This window comes from Meles meles, chromosome 2 (genome assembly GCF_922984935.1).
Source record: "Meles meles chromosome 2, mMelMel3.1 paternal haplotype, whole genome shotgun sequence".
In the NCBI taxonomy this organism is placed as follows: Eukaryota; Metazoa; Chordata; class Mammalia; order Carnivora; family Mustelidae; genus Meles; species Meles meles.
The window spans coordinates 137,027,832-137,045,668 of NC_060067.1; the positions used below are offsets into that span (position 1 = coordinate 137,027,832).

At 36.6% G+C, this 17,837-nt stretch overlaps 1 protein-coding gene across 2 annotated transcripts in view; it reads left to right on the plus strand.

Moving 5' to 3' along the window:
* The window catches only part of KLHL2 (kelch like family member 2), a 125,966-nt gene extending 110,715 nt beyond the window's left edge, over nt 1-15,251 (plus strand). For both annotated transcript variants that reach the window (XM_045988216.1, XM_045988225.1), the window contains 7 exons: nt 1,906-2,023; nt 6,121-6,318; nt 7,165-7,266; nt 8,518-8,646; nt 9,250-9,390; nt 12,847-12,990; nt 14,124-15,251. In XM_045988216.1, the coding sequence (XP_045844172.1) occupies nt 1,906-2,023; nt 6,121-6,318; nt 7,165-7,266; nt 8,518-8,646; nt 9,250-9,390; nt 12,847-12,990; nt 14,124-14,152 (861 nt within the window). In that variant the 3' untranslated portion in view covers nt 14,153-15,251. The remainder of the gene's footprint in view (nt 1-1,905; nt 2,024-6,120; nt 6,319-7,164; nt 7,267-8,517; nt 8,647-9,249; nt 9,391-12,846; nt 12,991-14,123) is intronic.
* The last annotated feature ends 2,586 nt before the right edge of the window (nt 15,252-17,837 follow it).

The following is a 17,837-nucleotide window of genomic DNA, read 5'->3' on the forward strand; positions in this document are numbered from 1 at the left end:
TCCTCACCTCATTCTACTGTTCTTGGGTGAGCTCAGGACAGATAATAACTGCCATTCTCTGTATTCAGTAGTGTGTTTCCCCTTCTGTCCTTATTGTGATTTGCAGAAGGGAACCACTGCACGGAAAGCATGAGATTCGAAGTTTCAGAATCATGAAATCTAATAAATGAGTATTGTTTCTCAAGGATTTTTTGAAAAGTATTGCCTTCAGAGATTTGTTCTATAAAAGTGATCTTCAGAGATGTTAACCAAGCTGTTGTTAACTATTGCCTAACTGGTACGCAGTGTTTAGAAGTTTAAATGCTGATCGATCTTACATAAATAGCTGGATATGGGGTTGATCTTTCTGTCTGTCCTACCTCTATGATTTTACAACCTGCCTTTCTTCTCCCCCTCCCCTTTTTTTCCACTTGGGTAAAAGCAGGGAGAGTATTGCAGATTTTCTTAATTCTTCTTATTTGCATCAACATTAGAAGAATGACATATCTGAAAAAAATCATGTTATTGGTCTATGCTGTCTTATTTTTTAAGACCTTTAAAATTTCTTCTACTCTCCAGTTAATAAATTATTAAAAGAGTCTTCTTTTTGGAAACTTGGGATTTACTCTGATTCAGGAATCATGTTTTCACCATACCCATCTTTCTGTAGTTCGAAGTACAGGTAGGTCATTGCTTTGTTAAGCAAACCTCCCCTTTTTGTATGTATGAGTGATTCCATCTCCTTTTGTTTTGACTTTTTATTTCCTTTGAACATCTGTTTCCTCCTGTCATCACATCATCTTTCCCCTGAGGTCCTTGCCATTCTTTAAAGTTTTCCATGCGTGATATCATTAACTTTTATGTTCTTCCAATTTGATAGCTGTGTTTTCAGTGTTGCCAAAGAGTGCCCCTTCGTACTCGGCAGAAGACAAACCCAGTGACAGCTAAATTCCATCCGTCTCTCAAGGTTTCGCCCCCTCCAGGAAGCTTTCACTGAATTATGGCAACATTCCATTTTCTGATCAGCATTAGTGGATCAGCATTAGCGATTCATGTCTATACTAATCATATACCTTTTTGGTCATGCATAATTGTATATTGTTCTTGAATTACTTCATGGGTCTTGTCTCCTTAGTGAGATCTATAAGCTCTTGGGAGGTAGAGACTGTCTTGTATTTCTTATGTGTATACCTAGCACAGTTCTGGACAAATATAGATGATAGGCACTTAGTAAATAGTTGGATTGAACTGAAGAAATTTGTAGACCTTGTTTATTCTTAACACTAGCCTACTGTACATTCATTCATTATGATTCCTGGTATCCATTATCTGTACTTTAGATTGATGTATTTGTGTGGCATCAAAGGAGGTCTCTACTTGAGATCTAGGAATGTATGCTCTCTTGTGAACTTCAGTTCAGTTACTCCCCCTTTTTCAATAGTTTTTTATTTTCCTTTTTTCATGTTTCTTTTAATACCTTACTGCCCTTTTCATTTCACCTACCTACTAACATAGATTTCACTTCTGTCTGTTCTCCTGAATTGTAGAAACCTAATCCCTGGTCATTACAAAGCCAGGGTCTAGTTTATAGCAAGCCCTATGACCTGTTGCAGCCTTGCCAGTGCTGAGTGCCTGCTATTTTTTGGCTTTAATACTGCTTTTGCTTGAAGGATCAGAAACTTAGTCTAGTTTCTGAAATCCTTTTTTTTTTTTTTTTGACTAAATGTGCTAGATAATAGAATTTTAGTTCTAACATGTGCCCCCTTTGTTGATGTTTATTAAGTGTTGATTAGGTGGTTGTTTTTCCCCAGCTCACGCTACCATTTTCATCCTAACACTCTCCACATCAGTGTCTTTGTAAGACATTTTAAATCCCTCTATATGCAATAGTTGCTTATTCAAGTGCTTACATTTCTGCCCTTCCAGTTGATGGTGGTAGTTGGGGGCCAAGCACCAAAGGCTATCCGAAGTGTGGAATGCTATGACTTTAAAGAAGAGCGATGGCACCAAGTAGCAGAATTACCTTCCAGGAGATGTAGGGCAGGTAAGCATGATGCATTATGGTCATTTCTCTGCTGTTGGGTCATTGGGAGCTTCACTCTCAGGTCTTATTTTATTAATTAGAAGACTCTTTACTAGAAAAGCTTTGATTAAAATAGATATGTCATGAATGCCCCAAGACATTGTTGGGGAGAGCCACTCAGTCTTCATCTTTGCATACCTTTCTGATTCTCTAGTAGAAGGTGGCATAGCTAGCAATTTGCTGGATATTTTCCTGGTTACCTTTACTCAAATGTTGAGAAATAATTCTTTAGGTTGGGACCCTTCGTTCTAAGAGATTCCTGACTTTGCTATATAATCCACAGTTAGTTGCCTTCTTCCAGGCATGCATTTTATAAACATTTGTTGAAATAGACTTTATTTAGCCAAAACTGCAAGCAGAAAGGCAGTTGTAAACCCCTAAGGGTTGTTCAAACTCAGACTCCATAATTCATGGCTCCCATAGCAAATGGAACATAGTACTTTAGTCGTTTATCTTGGTTACTTGGTGATGGTTACATAGCAGCATAGTTATCTCATTCTTTAAGAGCTGTTTAGTATTTGTGGGTGGGTCTGGATGTAGTATAGTTTTTGCTAATTTTTGTTGAACATTAAAATTGTTTTTAATTTTATATTATAAACAGTGCTACAATGAATTCCTGACAATTACATCATTACGTACATGTGCCAATATATTTTAGGAAACACCAATTACTACTACCACAAATAGTAAAATATGAAGGTACCCATTTCCCTACATTTCCAACAACACCTTGGATTAAATTTTTTGAGTTTTGCCACTCTGGTAGATGGAAAATATCTCATCTTACCTTGTACTTCCTTTATTATGAGGAGAGCTCAATGTCTTTCTGAATTGTCAGTTTATGATTTTTGCCATTTTTTATTATTTCACTGGTTTGACAGATAATATGGTAAGGAAAGTATCATTTTTGTTTGTCATATGTGGTGTGAATATTTATCTGTATTAATCTTTTCTTTTTTGATTTTACTTGTGTTATTTTCACCACATAAAATATTTGCCATTTTATGAAATTCTGTACATCAAGGTTTGCCTTTGGATTTAAGGATTCATTGTGTAGAAAGGGCTTATTCAAAACTATTTGTGTATGTGTGTATATACGTGTTTTTTATTTAAGTTAAAAATTATTTTAAAAAAACATTTTTAAGCTTTTTATGTTGAAATAATTTTACACTTAGAGAGGAGTTGCAAAGATACTATGAAGTGTTCTGATATATTCGTTTCTTAATATTAATATCTTATACAACTGTGATAGGATTTTCAAAACTAAGGAATTAGCATTGGTACATTACTATTTAAACTAAACTATAGACTTCATATTTTACGAGTTTTTTCATTAATGTCCTTATTCTGTTTCAGAAACCCATATTGCATTTGTCATATTTTCTTAGTCTCTTCTGATCTGTGATAGCTTTGTAGTCTTTCCTTATCTTTCATGCCCTTAATTCCGTGGTTAGGTGTTCTGAAGAATGTCTCTCAGTTTGATGTTTTCTCATGATTAGATGGAGGTTATCATGATTATCTCTGGTGATGTTAACCTCAGTCATTTGGTTAAGGTGGTGTCTGCTAGGTTTCTTCCCTAAAACAAAATTATATTTTAAAATATGAATTTTTCTAGTATTTGCAGAATTTTAATTTTTATATTCACATCAGAAACATCTAGACTTTATTTTTATATAAGAATTAAGATGTGGAATTGTTTTTTTTTTTAATGGTAGCCAGTTCGAAGATTTTTTTTGGCTAATTCAGCTTTTTCCATTCATTTGAAATGCTGCCTTTATCTTATACTAAGTTTCTACATTTATTTGGTTTTATTCTGAATATTCTGTCTGTTCCATTGACTTATCTTGTCTATTTATGCTTGAAAATAGAGCAGTTATCATTATAATTACTATGCTTTATAATTTGTTTTAAGATACAATGGGACTAGTTACATGACTGGTGATAGGACTTGCTTCTTTCTTCAGTAGATTTTTAACATTTTCTTCATGTGGTTCTGAATGTTTCTTGGTAAGGTCATTCTTCGATATTTTTTCTTTATTGTTACTGTTGGAGTCTTCCCTAATATTTATAACTAGTTTCTCATTTCATATCTGATTCCTGATTCAGTTTCCTTTTTATTGCACCATAACTCATTAGACTGGGTCCATTCCAAAGTGTATTTTTCATGCATAAATTTTACCTTCATTGTGCCCTCGTGAAAGCACAGTGTGCCTCCCCATCCACTTCAGTCTGGAGTTGATGCCCTTTAACTGTGGTATTCTGGCCAAATTACTCAAACTTTTGGGGACTTCCCTGTAACTTTAGGGAGTATCAGTTCTTTTAGTTCAGCCCCTCTCTACCCAGAATGTTTGGACTCATATGTCATTTTCTTCCTTATCACCTGAAATACCCTAGCACTTGCTAAACATATTGTATATCTCTGAGAGATGATAGATTTTAGTTTTGTTTGGAGAGAAAAGAAAATGAACACTGCAATGGTCCAGATTCCCACAGTGAAAATTCCCCAGTGTTCCTTATGATTCATACTGCCTGCTCTGTTCCCTACTCACTGGCTGCCCAGGCCTTCCTAGGAGAAATAGCACATTTTCTTTGTCGAAGGCACTCAGGAAATCCAGGGGTTACTCTTCATCATTCATTAGTTCTCTGTGTACTTAAATTGTCTGTTGCCCACAGCTCTCCTCAAATCCTTGAGATTTACCGGAAAGTAACTTGAGTATTCATTTCCTCATCGAACCAGGGACTGAAAAGTCATTCCTTTCCCTGACAGAGAGCTGCCGACACAGGCAGTTTCATTTGAACTGTAAAGAGTCTTCATGCCATAGGAAGGACTGCACATCCATACATATTTTGGGAGCTGGGGGATCAAGCACCAGAGGGTAAGACAGTCGGGGTTCGTGGTCTGTGCCTTGCCTGATGACATCATATGAAACATTGAGCTGGTCAGCACTTTGGACTGCTGATTCCTGGTCTCCCAGCTGGATTCAGAGAACTGTGAGGCACTGTGCCTGCCCCAAGCTGAGCGGTGACAGAAGCACTACAGAATTGAAAACCAGTAAAACTTGGAACAGTGTATAGTCATGAAAATGCAGACTGTGCGAGATTTACTAACCTCAAATGCGTATCTGGGTGTGATTTGCTCTGGGGGGGTTCAGGAGCTAGAGGTAATCCCTTCAGGCTAAAGTGGTTTGAGAGAATGTGGAACTTTGACTGGGACTTGAAACTTGAAGAAAGCAGAGTGGGTGATTAGAGGGGCTGCTCAGAGCAGGACAACCACAGGAAAAAGCTTAGAGAAGTGAAAAAGTGATTAAACCCAGAGGCTAGCAACTTGGCTTCTCCATCCAGGGATTCCCTAACCTCTCATTAGCCCAGGGTTAGCAAACTTTTTACCGTAACCAGAAAATAAGTATTTCAGGCTTTGTGGGTTATATGGTCTCTGTCACAGCTCAAGTGCCACTGCAGTGCGAAAGCAGTCCTACACACTACATAAATGAATGGGTGGGGCTGTGTTCCAGTGAGACTTTATTTATGGGTGTAGAAATTCAAATTTCGTGTAATTTTTCCTGTGTCACAAAATATTCTTTTTCTTTTGGTTGTTTTTCACCAATTAAAAAATGTAAAAACCACTCCTGGCTCATAGTTTCTAAAAAAAATAACCACAACCCCTGATTTAGCTCATTAACATGATAAACTGGCAGTATGTTATGCAAATTGAGTATAAACATATAGAGTGGAAGATCCAAAATTGAAAGGTGTGGGAGCTGTATACAGGTTTAAGCAGTTGGCAAATATTGCCTTAGTATTTAAGTCTGTAAATAAATATTTGAAAAAGCCTAGAGTCAAAATAATGCCTCAGCCCACACCACTTCATTTTTTAATAATCTTGGAGGACAATTTAGTGGTTAGATATTTTTGCTAATGAATAGAGTTCTATTTAGTTGGTGTTCTCCTAAGAGCAGTTTATATTATGACAACAGCTGTGGACTTACTGGAATGCAGCCTTTAGATAGTGTGGTCGTCTGGTTGCATACTCATAGTTAACTGCTGAATTTCTTTGGCAGGGATGGTCTACATGGCTGGGCTTGTTTTTGCTGTCGGTGGCTTTAATGGCTCCTTGAGAGTCCGCACTGTAGATTCCTATGACCCTGTGAAAGATCAGTGGACCAGCGTTGCAAACATGCGGGACCGCAGAAGCACTTTGGGAGCTGCTGTACTGAATGGATTGTTATATGCTGTGGGTGGCTTTGATGGCAGCACAGGTAGCTTCCTTTTGGTCTTTTCTATGTTGTATTAGAATTAACATTCTACCCCTGCTATCCCAGGCAGGGGTGCCTGGGTGGCTCAGTGGGTTAAAGCCTCTGCCTTCAACTCAGGTCATGATCCCAGGGTCCTGGGATTGAGCCCCGCATTGGGCTCTCTGCTCAGCGGAGAGCCTGCTTCCCTTCCTCTCTCTCTGCCTGCCTCTCTGACTACTTGTGATCTCTGTCAAATAAATAAATAAAATCTTAAAAAAAAAATAATTAACATAACAATCATGTTTAGGGAATAAATTGTGGCAAATTTAGTAGGAGATTTTTGAGTGTTTTAACGGGTATTATAAAGGTAAGTTTAAAAGCTCCCATCAAGAGTTCTTTTAAGGGGTGCGTGGGTGGTTCAGTCAGTTAAACATCCGCCTTGGGCTCAGGTTATGATCCTGGGGTCCTGGGATCAAGTTCCGCATTGGGCTCCCTGCTCAGCTTCTCCCTCTCCCTCTGTGCTCGTGCACTCTCTCTCTCTCAAGTAAATATTTTTTTTTAAAAAGAGTTCTTTTAAATAGTGGAAGAGTACTTAAGTCTATAAATTTTCTTCTTTATGCATATCACTGTCAGTCCTCTTACCATGTTTAAAAAGCTAAAAAGTGTCAGTAGCTTGGATAGGAGCCCTGGGGAAAAGAGGCTAGTCCTATGTATTATGTAATTGATGTTTATATTCCACCATTTTCCTCTTTTAATTTAGACCAATTAAACATACCTGAAGTACTTTTCCCTAGTAATATATGTAAAAGAACAGTTACCTTACTTTTTTTTGATAGAGGAGGAAATGAAGAGCATTGTGCTTTTTTACAGGTTTATCATCTGTGGAAGCATATAATATAAAGTCTAATGAGTGGTTTCACGTGGCTCCAATGAACACAAGGAGGAGCAGCGTGGGTGTCGGTGTTGTCGGAGGTGGGTGCTGACAGTTGTTTCAGGTGAATCTTTCCAGGCACGTATGGCTTTTTGATTGCTAAGAGTGATCCTTCCAATAATCTAAACACCAGTTTTCTAAATGGGCAAGCACACAATCATTTAAACAAGTAAAGGAAGAGCCGCTGTAAAATTTTATCATTTTTAAAAAATTAGCTTGTGTATATAAACTAAACTGTGGAAGCCCTTGTTCTCCAGTCCTCCTTTTTCTCCTTCTGTCCTCTTTTTCATCCCATTCTTTTCTCTCTCTCTCTCTCTGTGTTTGTAACCTATATAAAACTGTTAACTGATCTCAATTCATTTGTCGAGGGAACAAATCAGAGGACATATGTGCAAAATTTTATTGCTGGAGAAAGGCTGTTTCACATTTAGGAGGATGGGTTGCCACAATTATTTATATCCTACCTTGTCCACTGAAAGAGCTTAAGAAAGGTTGTAACTATTATATTTTGGTGCAATTTTTTTAATTTTAAATCTGCCTGGGCAGATTTGTGGGTTCTCAGTTCTTCCTCACTATTGGTATAATTCTTTGTACTAACTTTTTTTTAGAACCTTTATTGCAATGTAATTCACATACCATACTATTCACCCATTTAAAGTATACAATTCAATGTGCACACATCACCATAATTCATTTTAGAATATTTTTATTCCCCCAAGAAGCAGCCCCACTTCCCTTAGCTGTCACCCCCATCCCCCCAGCTCTCAGCAGCCACTAATCTACTTTGTGTATAAATTTCCCACTTTTGGACATTTCATACTAATGAAATAATATAGTATGTGCTCTTTTGTGATTGTCTTGATTTAAAGTAATGTTTTTTGGGGTTCATCTGTGTTGTAGCATTTATCAGTACCTCATTTCTTTTTATTGTCAAATAATATTCCACTGTATACTGGTATTAATTTTTGATTTAACTTTTTTTTCCCATTTTACTAAGATTACCAAGGTATTTGTTTCCCACGATGTTGTTTACTTACCAAATAATGTTATCCAAAGATGTGATGAATGTACTTTATTATTCAGATTTGTTGATGAAAATTTTAAGTTAATATAATCAAGTATGCCCTGCAGAGCTTCATAATGTGGTTTTATAATGCCTTTGCTCACCACTAGGGAATATCTTTATAGTTTATAAAAATAAAAAAGAAAAACTGCTACTGTAGAGGAAAATACTTAATGCCTTGAAGAAATAGCTTTTGATGATTCTGGCTTTCTTTGTGATTCCATTTTAGGTTTACTCTATGCTGTAGGGGGTTATGATGGAGCTTCACGTCAATGTCTTAGCACAGTAGAATGCTATAATGCTACAACAAACGAGTGGTCATATATAGCAGAAATGAGCACCAGACGGAGTGGAGCTGGTATGTAGGCAACTCATTTAGATTAAAGCATGAAAATGATGGAAATGAATTAATAAACAAGTGAAATGATTCATTGGCTGCTTTTTATATTACCAGAAAATATATTACATATCCTGATTTTAATGACACTGTTAAATCTCCTTTGAATTAGGCAGGTAGGTGGATAGCTATATTTAAATATCACTTTGTACAATTCCTAAGTGCTATATTAAAGGCTTCTTGTATCACTTAATTATTTATATTGTTTGGCATTCTTTGAGTTTTTGTTCTTAGTTCTTATTGAACTTCATAATCAAGTGTCTTCATATCCATTTCTTACAAGTTTTGTGCTTTAATACTGGTTAGCTTTTACTGTGAAAGTTGTTTTCAGAGGGATTATGTTAAAGGACTTCCCTCTTTGTGTTCACCCTCATATATTTTTATTGTATTTGACATGCCTTTTTTAGAATAGTAGTTCTTAGATTCTCATTTGTCAGATCAATTCATTTCCATTTCTTGTGTGCTTTAATATTGACTGACTTTTACAATCATGTGAATAAACCCTAGGATCTTATAAATTTGTCACTTTTACTCTACTATAGTTTGGTTCTTTGTGTTTTATAGGTGTTGGTGTGTTAAACAACTTACTGTATGCTGTTGGGGGTCATGATGGTCCTTTAGTACGAAAAAGTGTTGAAGTGTATGATCCCACCACCAATACATGGAGACAGGTTGCAGATATGAACATGTGCAGAAGAAATGCAGGTATCTGTCTAGCTTACAATTATGGAATTTATATTGATTTGTATTCAGAGTTTTTTTAGTATTGCTGTATATTTTCATTCTTCTTTTACTGATTTGGGTTTTCTAGTAGATTAGCTCTTTAAAATGAAACTTACATAGTAATCTTATATAGTGAATGCCTAGCTTAGTGGCTACTTTTTGGTGATTATGTAGACTAAATCAGAGGAAGAGCCCTCTATATTTGATACTTAAATTCATTTATTCTTACCACAGATTTTTTTTTTTTAAAGATTTTATTTTATTCATTCGACAGACAGAGGTCACAAGTAGGCAGAGAGGCAGGCAGAGAGAGAGGAGGAAGCAGGCTCCCTGCGGAGCAGAGAGCCCGATGTGGGGCTCGATCCCAGGACCCTGAGATCATGACCTGAGCCGAAGGCAGAGGCTTAACCCACTGAGCCACCCAGGCGCCCCTTCTTACCACAGATATTTTTGAGTGCATACCATGTATTGTGTATTGGAGTTCCCAGTCCTCAGAGTTTAGTCTGGTTGAGTATTTATATGAAGTTAAAAGCTAGTAGTTTATCTGAATCTGAAGAAGCTAACCCTAATTTAATATAGTTCATGATTTCTAAAATTGGAAAAGCTGAAACAACATCAACAATAAGTAATTTTCTAAAAGATTTATTTATTTTTTTTTAAGATTTTATTTATTTATTTGATAGAGATCACAAATAGGCAGAGAGCTAGGCAGAGAGAGAGGAAGGGAAGCAGGCTCCCTGCTGGGCAGAAAGCCCAGTGTGGGGCTTAATCCCAGGATCCTGAGATCATGACCTGAGCCGAAGGCAGAGGCTCAACCCACTAAGCCACCCAGGTACCCCGAGATTTATTTATTTTAGAAAGGGAGAGCACAAGCAGGGGGAGAGGCAAAGGGAGAGGGAGAGAAATCCTCAAGCAGACTCCCCACTGAGCACGGAGGCTGACATAGGACTTGATCCCAGAACCCTGAGATCATGACCTGAGCCAAAATCAGGACACTTGCTTGACTGAGCCACCCAGGTGCATTACAACAGCCAAGTAATTTTAAGAAAGCTGAGATCTTCACAATTAGGGAATTAACTACTTAAAAAGAACAACTATGGAAGGGAAATAGAAATGGAAAATAGATTCAGCATAGTTAAACAGTCTTTTCAGGAAATGCTAGTTATCTTTAAAATTCCATTATCTTCATGCCATTTCCCATAGTCCAAAATAAGTTCCTCATGATTTTCAAACTCACTGTACACTACTGGATGGTTTTGCAAGATGCACCCTCCACCCCCCCCCAAAATGCTCTTCTTAATCTCTCTTTATTTTTAAAAAATTTATAATTAAGTTGTGTGATTATGAGAGGAGACTAGTATATGGGACTACAAGCACCTTTCCCATCATCCAGTCAATTGTATTTGGTGAGATACTAAAAATCTCTTAGCTATAGATAGTCCAGAAACATGGTAAGACCCACAAATCTGGGCCCTAAGTAGAATAAGTGCTTGACCCCAATACATATCAGGTTAGAAAAGTCACAGTAATATGTGCATGTGCCTTGCTGGATTAGGGAATTTATTTGCATTCTGGGCTTTCATTATTTTCCTAAACACTGGAATAGTCTAATTTTTCCCCCGCTACTTATGTTTTATTGTTTTCAAATCAAAATTAGCTCATTTCTTCTAGCTAGAAGAATAAGGCAGTAAATTGTATATGTAGAACTATCATCCTGCTCTTGCTTTTTAAACAGTTGAACTATATTAAAATGATATGCATTTGCTTCTTGTCAAGAAACTAGAATAGTAACAAAACTGAATTTGAGTAGCGAAAATCCATTCCATTTGCACAGAAGATACTACTGCTGGGGCACCTGGGTGGCTCAGTCAGTTAAGCATCTGCCTTTGGCACAGGTCATGATCTCAGGGTCCTGGGACTGAGCCCTACACTGAGCCCCACATCGGGTTCTCTGCTCCCTCTCTCACTCCCCCTGCTTGTGCTCTCTCGCTCTCTCCCAAATAAATAAAATCTTTAACAAAAAGAAAAAAGATACAAATGGTAGTGTACTTTAGATTTGGACTCATTACTTGTGTTTTGTTAAAAATCTACAAGCAGGGCACCTGGGTGGCTCAGTTAAGTGACTGCCTTTGGCTCAGGTTATGATCCTGGAGTCTCAGGATCGAGTCCCCCATCAGGCTTCCTGCTTGGCCGGGAGTCTCCTTCTCCCTCTGACCCTCCCTCTTCTCATGCTCTCTCTGGCTTTCTCATTCTCTCTCTCAAATAAATAAATAAAACCTTTTAAAAAAAAATCTACAAGCATCTGTTAATTAGATTAGCAAAACCATCTGCAAAACTACAGAAACCAGTGTGTGGACAACATCCTCTGGTCTCTGGTACCAGTTAGTTCTGAACCTTGTTTAAAATTATTAAAAGTATGCTTTTTAAAAGTATATATTAAAATAAAGAGCTTTTACAAATTTACTTTTTAACTCAGTTTTCTTTGTAAAAATTTATACTTACATAGGTATGCAAAAAAGTATGTAAGAGGGATCCTTGTTCATTGCAACATTACTATAAGAGCAAAAAAAAACTGAAAATAGGGGGCACCTGGGTGGCTCAGGGGGTTAAGCCTCTGCCTTCAGCTCAGGTCATGATCTCAGGGTCCTGGGATCGAGCCCCACATCAGGCTCTCTGCTCAGCAGGGAGCCTGCTTCCCCGTCTCTCTCTGCCTGCTGCTCTGTCTACTTGGGATCTCTCTCTCTCTGTCAAATAAATAAAAAATCTTAAAAAATTTAAAAAAAAACTGAAAATAACTTAATATCTATCAGCGAAAGACAATCACGTTATGGTATTATAAATGGAATACTATGCAGCCATTAAACATTATGTACATCTATATTAACTTAGGGAAATGTCCAAGGTACGTTGTTTGGGAGTGGGTGCGTAATAAAGCAGTGTGTGTAGATAAGCAACTTTAAGGTTAAAAAAGGAAGTATCTGAGTATATCTGCATAGATAAGAGTCAGCAAAAGTAGCGATCAGAATTTCCATGGTCATTATTCTAATTAGTACAGAATTAGAGGTGATTTTTTTTATATATACTTTTCCAGATATTTTGAATTTTTGCAAAAAAAATGAGTTATTCTAGTAATAATGAAATAAATAATGCTTTCTCTCTTTATAGGAGATAAAGTAACCATTCAGTATCATTTCTGAATTCATAATCATTTAGTGGTCATATAAAACAACTACTGCATAAATGGAAGAAGTAGGAGCTCAGAAATGGTTTTAGACTATAGATACAAAGGGAATTGTTTTCATGTTCACTACTTTCTCTTCTTGCCCCTTTTCAAGGAAATAAGGGTCTCTGGACCACCTCACCAAATACATAAAGGAATATGTATATTTACCCAGATATTTAAAATAATTGTTTTCTCTCTGCATAATTTTTTTAAAGGAGTTTGTGCAGTTAATGGTCTGTTATATGTAGTTGGCGGGGATGATGGTTCCTGTAACCTGGCCTCTGTAGAATATTATAATCCAACGACTGATAAATGGACAGTTGTGTCATCTTGTATGAGCACAGGAAGAAGTTACGCAGGTAATAAATGTCTGATTTTCTTGCAGTCTTCTATTAGATGGAAAAAATACATCATCATGATTTTTATATTATGAATATTCTAAGGAGAATTTTCTCAAAGTTTATTTCTTATTCTCTATTGGATGTATATATTCTAAAATAAAGCATTGGTATTGTTTTGTCATTCTGCAGTCATTTGAATTCAAAATCCCAAACCTTTCTAGTGCAGAATCATATAATAAAACTTAATATGGCCAAAATCTGTATCCATAGAGTGGAGTTCACTATGTGGCAAGGCTTTCATTACTCAGATAGCCAAGAAATATAACCACTAGAACATCTCCCCTGGTAGTACTATAGTGAGACTGTGGAATAATTTTTCTTAGTTACACTTAGCCCTGGGTGAATTATAAAATACCATTTTTGGTCCATTCTCTTAGTAAGAGAAATAGTAATAATCTTTAATCAATATAATGATGAGTCTTTAAAGTTGTATGTTACATATTATAATAATGATAGATATGTATGTGTATTGCCTTAAATTCTAATATTTATTCTAATATTTATCCAGGAGTGGAGCAAAAAGAGTTTATACTAATTAGCCATCGTTGTTTATGTATCATCCAAAACAACACCTAATAGAAGAACTATATATATAGTAGGCTCCCAGAATAATATGGCTCAAAATTAGGTGAAATTTTTTTACTAGCTTTTTATTGAGATATAACTGATACAGAATAGTGTATACTTAAAGTGTACAGTTTTATTAATTTTGACGTACGTATATACCTGTGAACCCATCAATCACAACCAAGATAATGACAATATCCATCACCCCTCAAAGTTTCTTGTGTCCCTTTGAGTATTAGGTGGATTTTGATATTTCCTAAGAAAAATTATTTTCTCTTAATTATAACCATAAAGAGCAAAAAAGTAGCTCTGGATTAAGTAGTCTGATGTAGTTCTGGTTCATAATTGAGTAGAGATCTCACTGTCATTTAGATTAAATGATAGTAGTATGCAAGTTGAGGAAATAGATCTTGAAGCACCCTGATTCATTCAGTCCCTATTGTTTCAATAATAAAGAATTCACTCTTTTCTCAGAGGTACAGAATGCTGCCTGTGACTTCTGTTCTCTTTCTTTCTTTGCTCAGGGGTCACAGTTATTGATAAACCATTATGAGCCAGAAGGACATTTTTGGCGTATTTATACATGAAAAGCAGGCTTCACCACGTATTTCTGAAGCGACTCAGAGTCTAGCACTTCTCCACTTGTGGCTGCTCTTTAAGTCTCAGCAGAAGATCAGATCGGCTGCCTTAATAGGCCTCAGATACTGAAGATTATTTTTGGTAGAAGTACTGCATAGGGTTTTTCTGCAGTGAGCAGCAGCTGACTGAATTTTAATAAGAAACCAGGACTACAGTACTTATTCTGTAGTCTTTAGACAACAGTTGCTTTCTTACAGACTAGTTCTTACCAACCTCGAATGACTATGGATTATTTTGTGAAGGATGATAAAGTAATGTGTGTTCTTGTAAAATTAAATTTTATCTTTATTCCTTCTCTTGAAAATCTGTATACACAGGAACTGAAAATCTTTGAAAAGGTATTAAAATCTGTGTAAGTATACAAACTAGCTGAGGGATAAAACTGTTCGCTTTTATAAAATATCTTTGATTACATGGATATAATAAATTGTGTGCATATAAATGTGTGTCTATATGCTTTCCTTTAAATATGTTTGAAAAGATGTTTGAAACTTGATTATACTATTTATAATTGGCACAGTACTTTGAATTATGCCAGTACTACATTGTAAAACAGAGTTGTATTTTTTGATATTTAACAATGTTAACACTTTAAAATGCCACTTCTGAGGAATGAACATGGTGTAACACACTTGAATATGTGTGATGCCAAACTTTTTTAAATAAAATATAAATTATGCTTATTTATTATTTCCTTTAGTTTAATCTTGGTCATGTTTTGGTGTGTATTTTTAATTTTTTTCTTAAAGTAATACTTTGGCATGAACATTACTGCAGGTTTTTGATGAATATAATGAATGTATGGAATTCAACTGAATTTGCATGGTCTTAAGAATTTTTTCTGTGTGTATAAATTTAGCTGCTATTAACAGAAGAGTGAACTTTCTGTGAGTAGCCATGTGTGTTGATCAAATACAGTTTTTCTGAGATCTTCAATTAATCTCACTTTAAAATGACCAAAACATGTCTTTCTTGAATATCTTTGAATAAAAGTTTGTATATTATTTGTTTCACATTGTCCTTGATTTTTATCTAGTTTCATATTAAGAAAGTTGCCTGTTTTGTTTTTCTGTTCTTTTTTAAAGTTTGTGTTTTCTAACTTCACAAATCAGCATTTTTAACTTGTTGCCAAAGGAATGTAAAAGGCAAGTCTGTTATCAGTAAGTGAAGTCATTGAAAATTGTAATCCAAGAAAAAGTTATCTCAGCCATCAGGGAAAAGTCTCACAAGTATTGGTGAAATTTCAAGTTTTTATATTCCTCTCTCCCTACTATGAACACAAGATAGATGACAATAAAACAAATAGCAAAGGACCAGAAAGTAAGTCAAAGAAAAAATACCCACTCTAGAGCAACAAGACATAAATTGTGGTTTTGTTACAAATCGAAGGAATTGAAGGAACTGAAAGGAGGACTGGGATGGACAGCTTAGATTGTAGACCCCTGAGAGTGTGCAGAGGGGAGGGGAGGAGAATGAGGAGAAAAGTGTGATGGGATGCGGTGGCTATGCCTCAGAAGAGAATTTAATTAAGGTTAGCATGAACAGAAGTTGAGCCAGAACAATTGATAATCAAGAGCAAAGAATTAGACCTATGATAAAATTTCCATTTAGTTTAACACAGAGTACTGAAATTTAAACATAGAACCACATTTAATACTTACTTGAACTTTTAATTATAAATGGAAACATAAGGAATTTACTTATTTATTTTTTTTTAAAGATTTTATTTATTTATTTGACAGACAGAGATCACAAGTAGGCAGAGAGGCAGGCAGAGAGAAGGGGAAGCAGGCTCCCTACCGAGCAGGGATGCCAGGACCCTGGGATTATGACCTGAGCCGAAGGCAGAGGCTTTAACCCACTGAGCCACCCAGGCACCCCAAACATAAGGAATTTAATCAGAAAAAGAAAAAGCCTCTGCTTACCTTAAGAGAGAATGAATTTCTGCATTAGTGTGGCTCCAAGCACATCCAATGTCAACAAACATGCTGAAGACCTAATGAATTTGGAGCACGATTAGCTGTTTTCAGCAGCATCAAGGAAAATGTGTCATTTCTCGTCACTTCCAAACACAATATTCCATGAAATCTCTGTGAATTATCAATTAAAGATTTATCTAAAAAATAAATTAAGCTTTTCTTGAAATGCAATCTATTAAGGTAGCAAAGTCTTAGATATTAGCATGTCAAGTACCTCTTTGTTTTTACTTCCTTTGAAGCTTTAATAGCTAGACTGTAAAGTAGTTTGCCAAGGTTTGTCAGTAGGTAGATTCATAACTCTGTCTTCAGAAGCTTTGGATATACCCTGCTTCCCCATACCCCTCTGTCTTTCCAGTTTGGAACGCCCCCTTTAAAAAATGGGGAGGGGCATATAAAAGCATTCTTGGCTTATTCTATTGTTGTACGAGAAAGACCACAAGTTAAGGCAGAGAGGCGTTTCAGAAATCCTGCCAAGAAAATAGCACCAGATTCATGGAGTTCAAGGCTAGATTTGGGTACCTGCATTGTGAAGCAACTCTGCTGCCTGCTTTGCTTGGATCTGTGCCTTGTTGGCCAAAAGCACTGGTGGCTATGGTTAAGGTGGATGATACATATACTGCTAGGAGACTTTTGACTTCCCTTCCTTTCACTTGTGCACTCTGGCATATGATTCCTAGTTTTTGTTATCCTCCCTTATAGCATGAAGACCTGAGTATTTATAATCTTAGCTGCTGATGGGTTGTGAAATTTCTCCTTTAATAGATACAAGGACAGCATAATATTACACAGTGATGTGCTAAACAAGCCTGCCTCTTGTTTCTGTTGGTATTGAGCAAATTGCCTCCTACTGACTTGTAGGGCAGCCAGTGTCTCATTTTGGAGAGGAGTTCACATGGGAGAGTGGAATCACACTTTGAATCAAGACTCTGAGGTTCCAGCCTGGCTTCATGACTCCAAAGAAAAAAGCAGTGTATGTACTGGAAAATCCAAGGGCATAAGAACAAGAAGGCTCTGCATTTGTATCCCCCCTCTATTAGCTGCTAGCTGTGACTTTATATTATTTAACCTCTGCCTCTTACCTTTCTGCTCTAAAATGGCAGTGTAGGGGCGCCTGGGTGGCTCAGTGGATTAAGCCGCTGCCTTCGGCTCAGGTCATGATCTCAGGGTCCTGGGATAGAGCCCCGCATCGGGCTCTCTGCTCCGCAGGAGCCCGCTTCCTCCTCTCTCTCTGCCTGCCTCTCTGCCTACTTGTGATCTCTCTCTGTCAAATAAAAAAAAAAAAAAGGCAGTGTAGTGTCTGTGTCACAAGGTTATTGTAGAATCTGAAAGAAATGATGTATGTGAATATGCTTGGAATACAGAGGACCCTAAATAAATTACCATTTTTGTTAACGTTCTCTGAACCTCCCATTTATTTATTGTAGGCAGATAAGTGAGTTGAGCTGCCCTATCTGTATTTCCTTTCAGTTATAAATGTCCAAGATTTAAAATAGTAGTTTGACCCCCTCCAATACATATACCTGCTCTGATTCAGAAAATACATCTACTATGTAGGCCTCCAAGTCAGAAATGATAACCAACATTTTCTGAGCACTTCCTGTATTCCAGGTACTATGCACA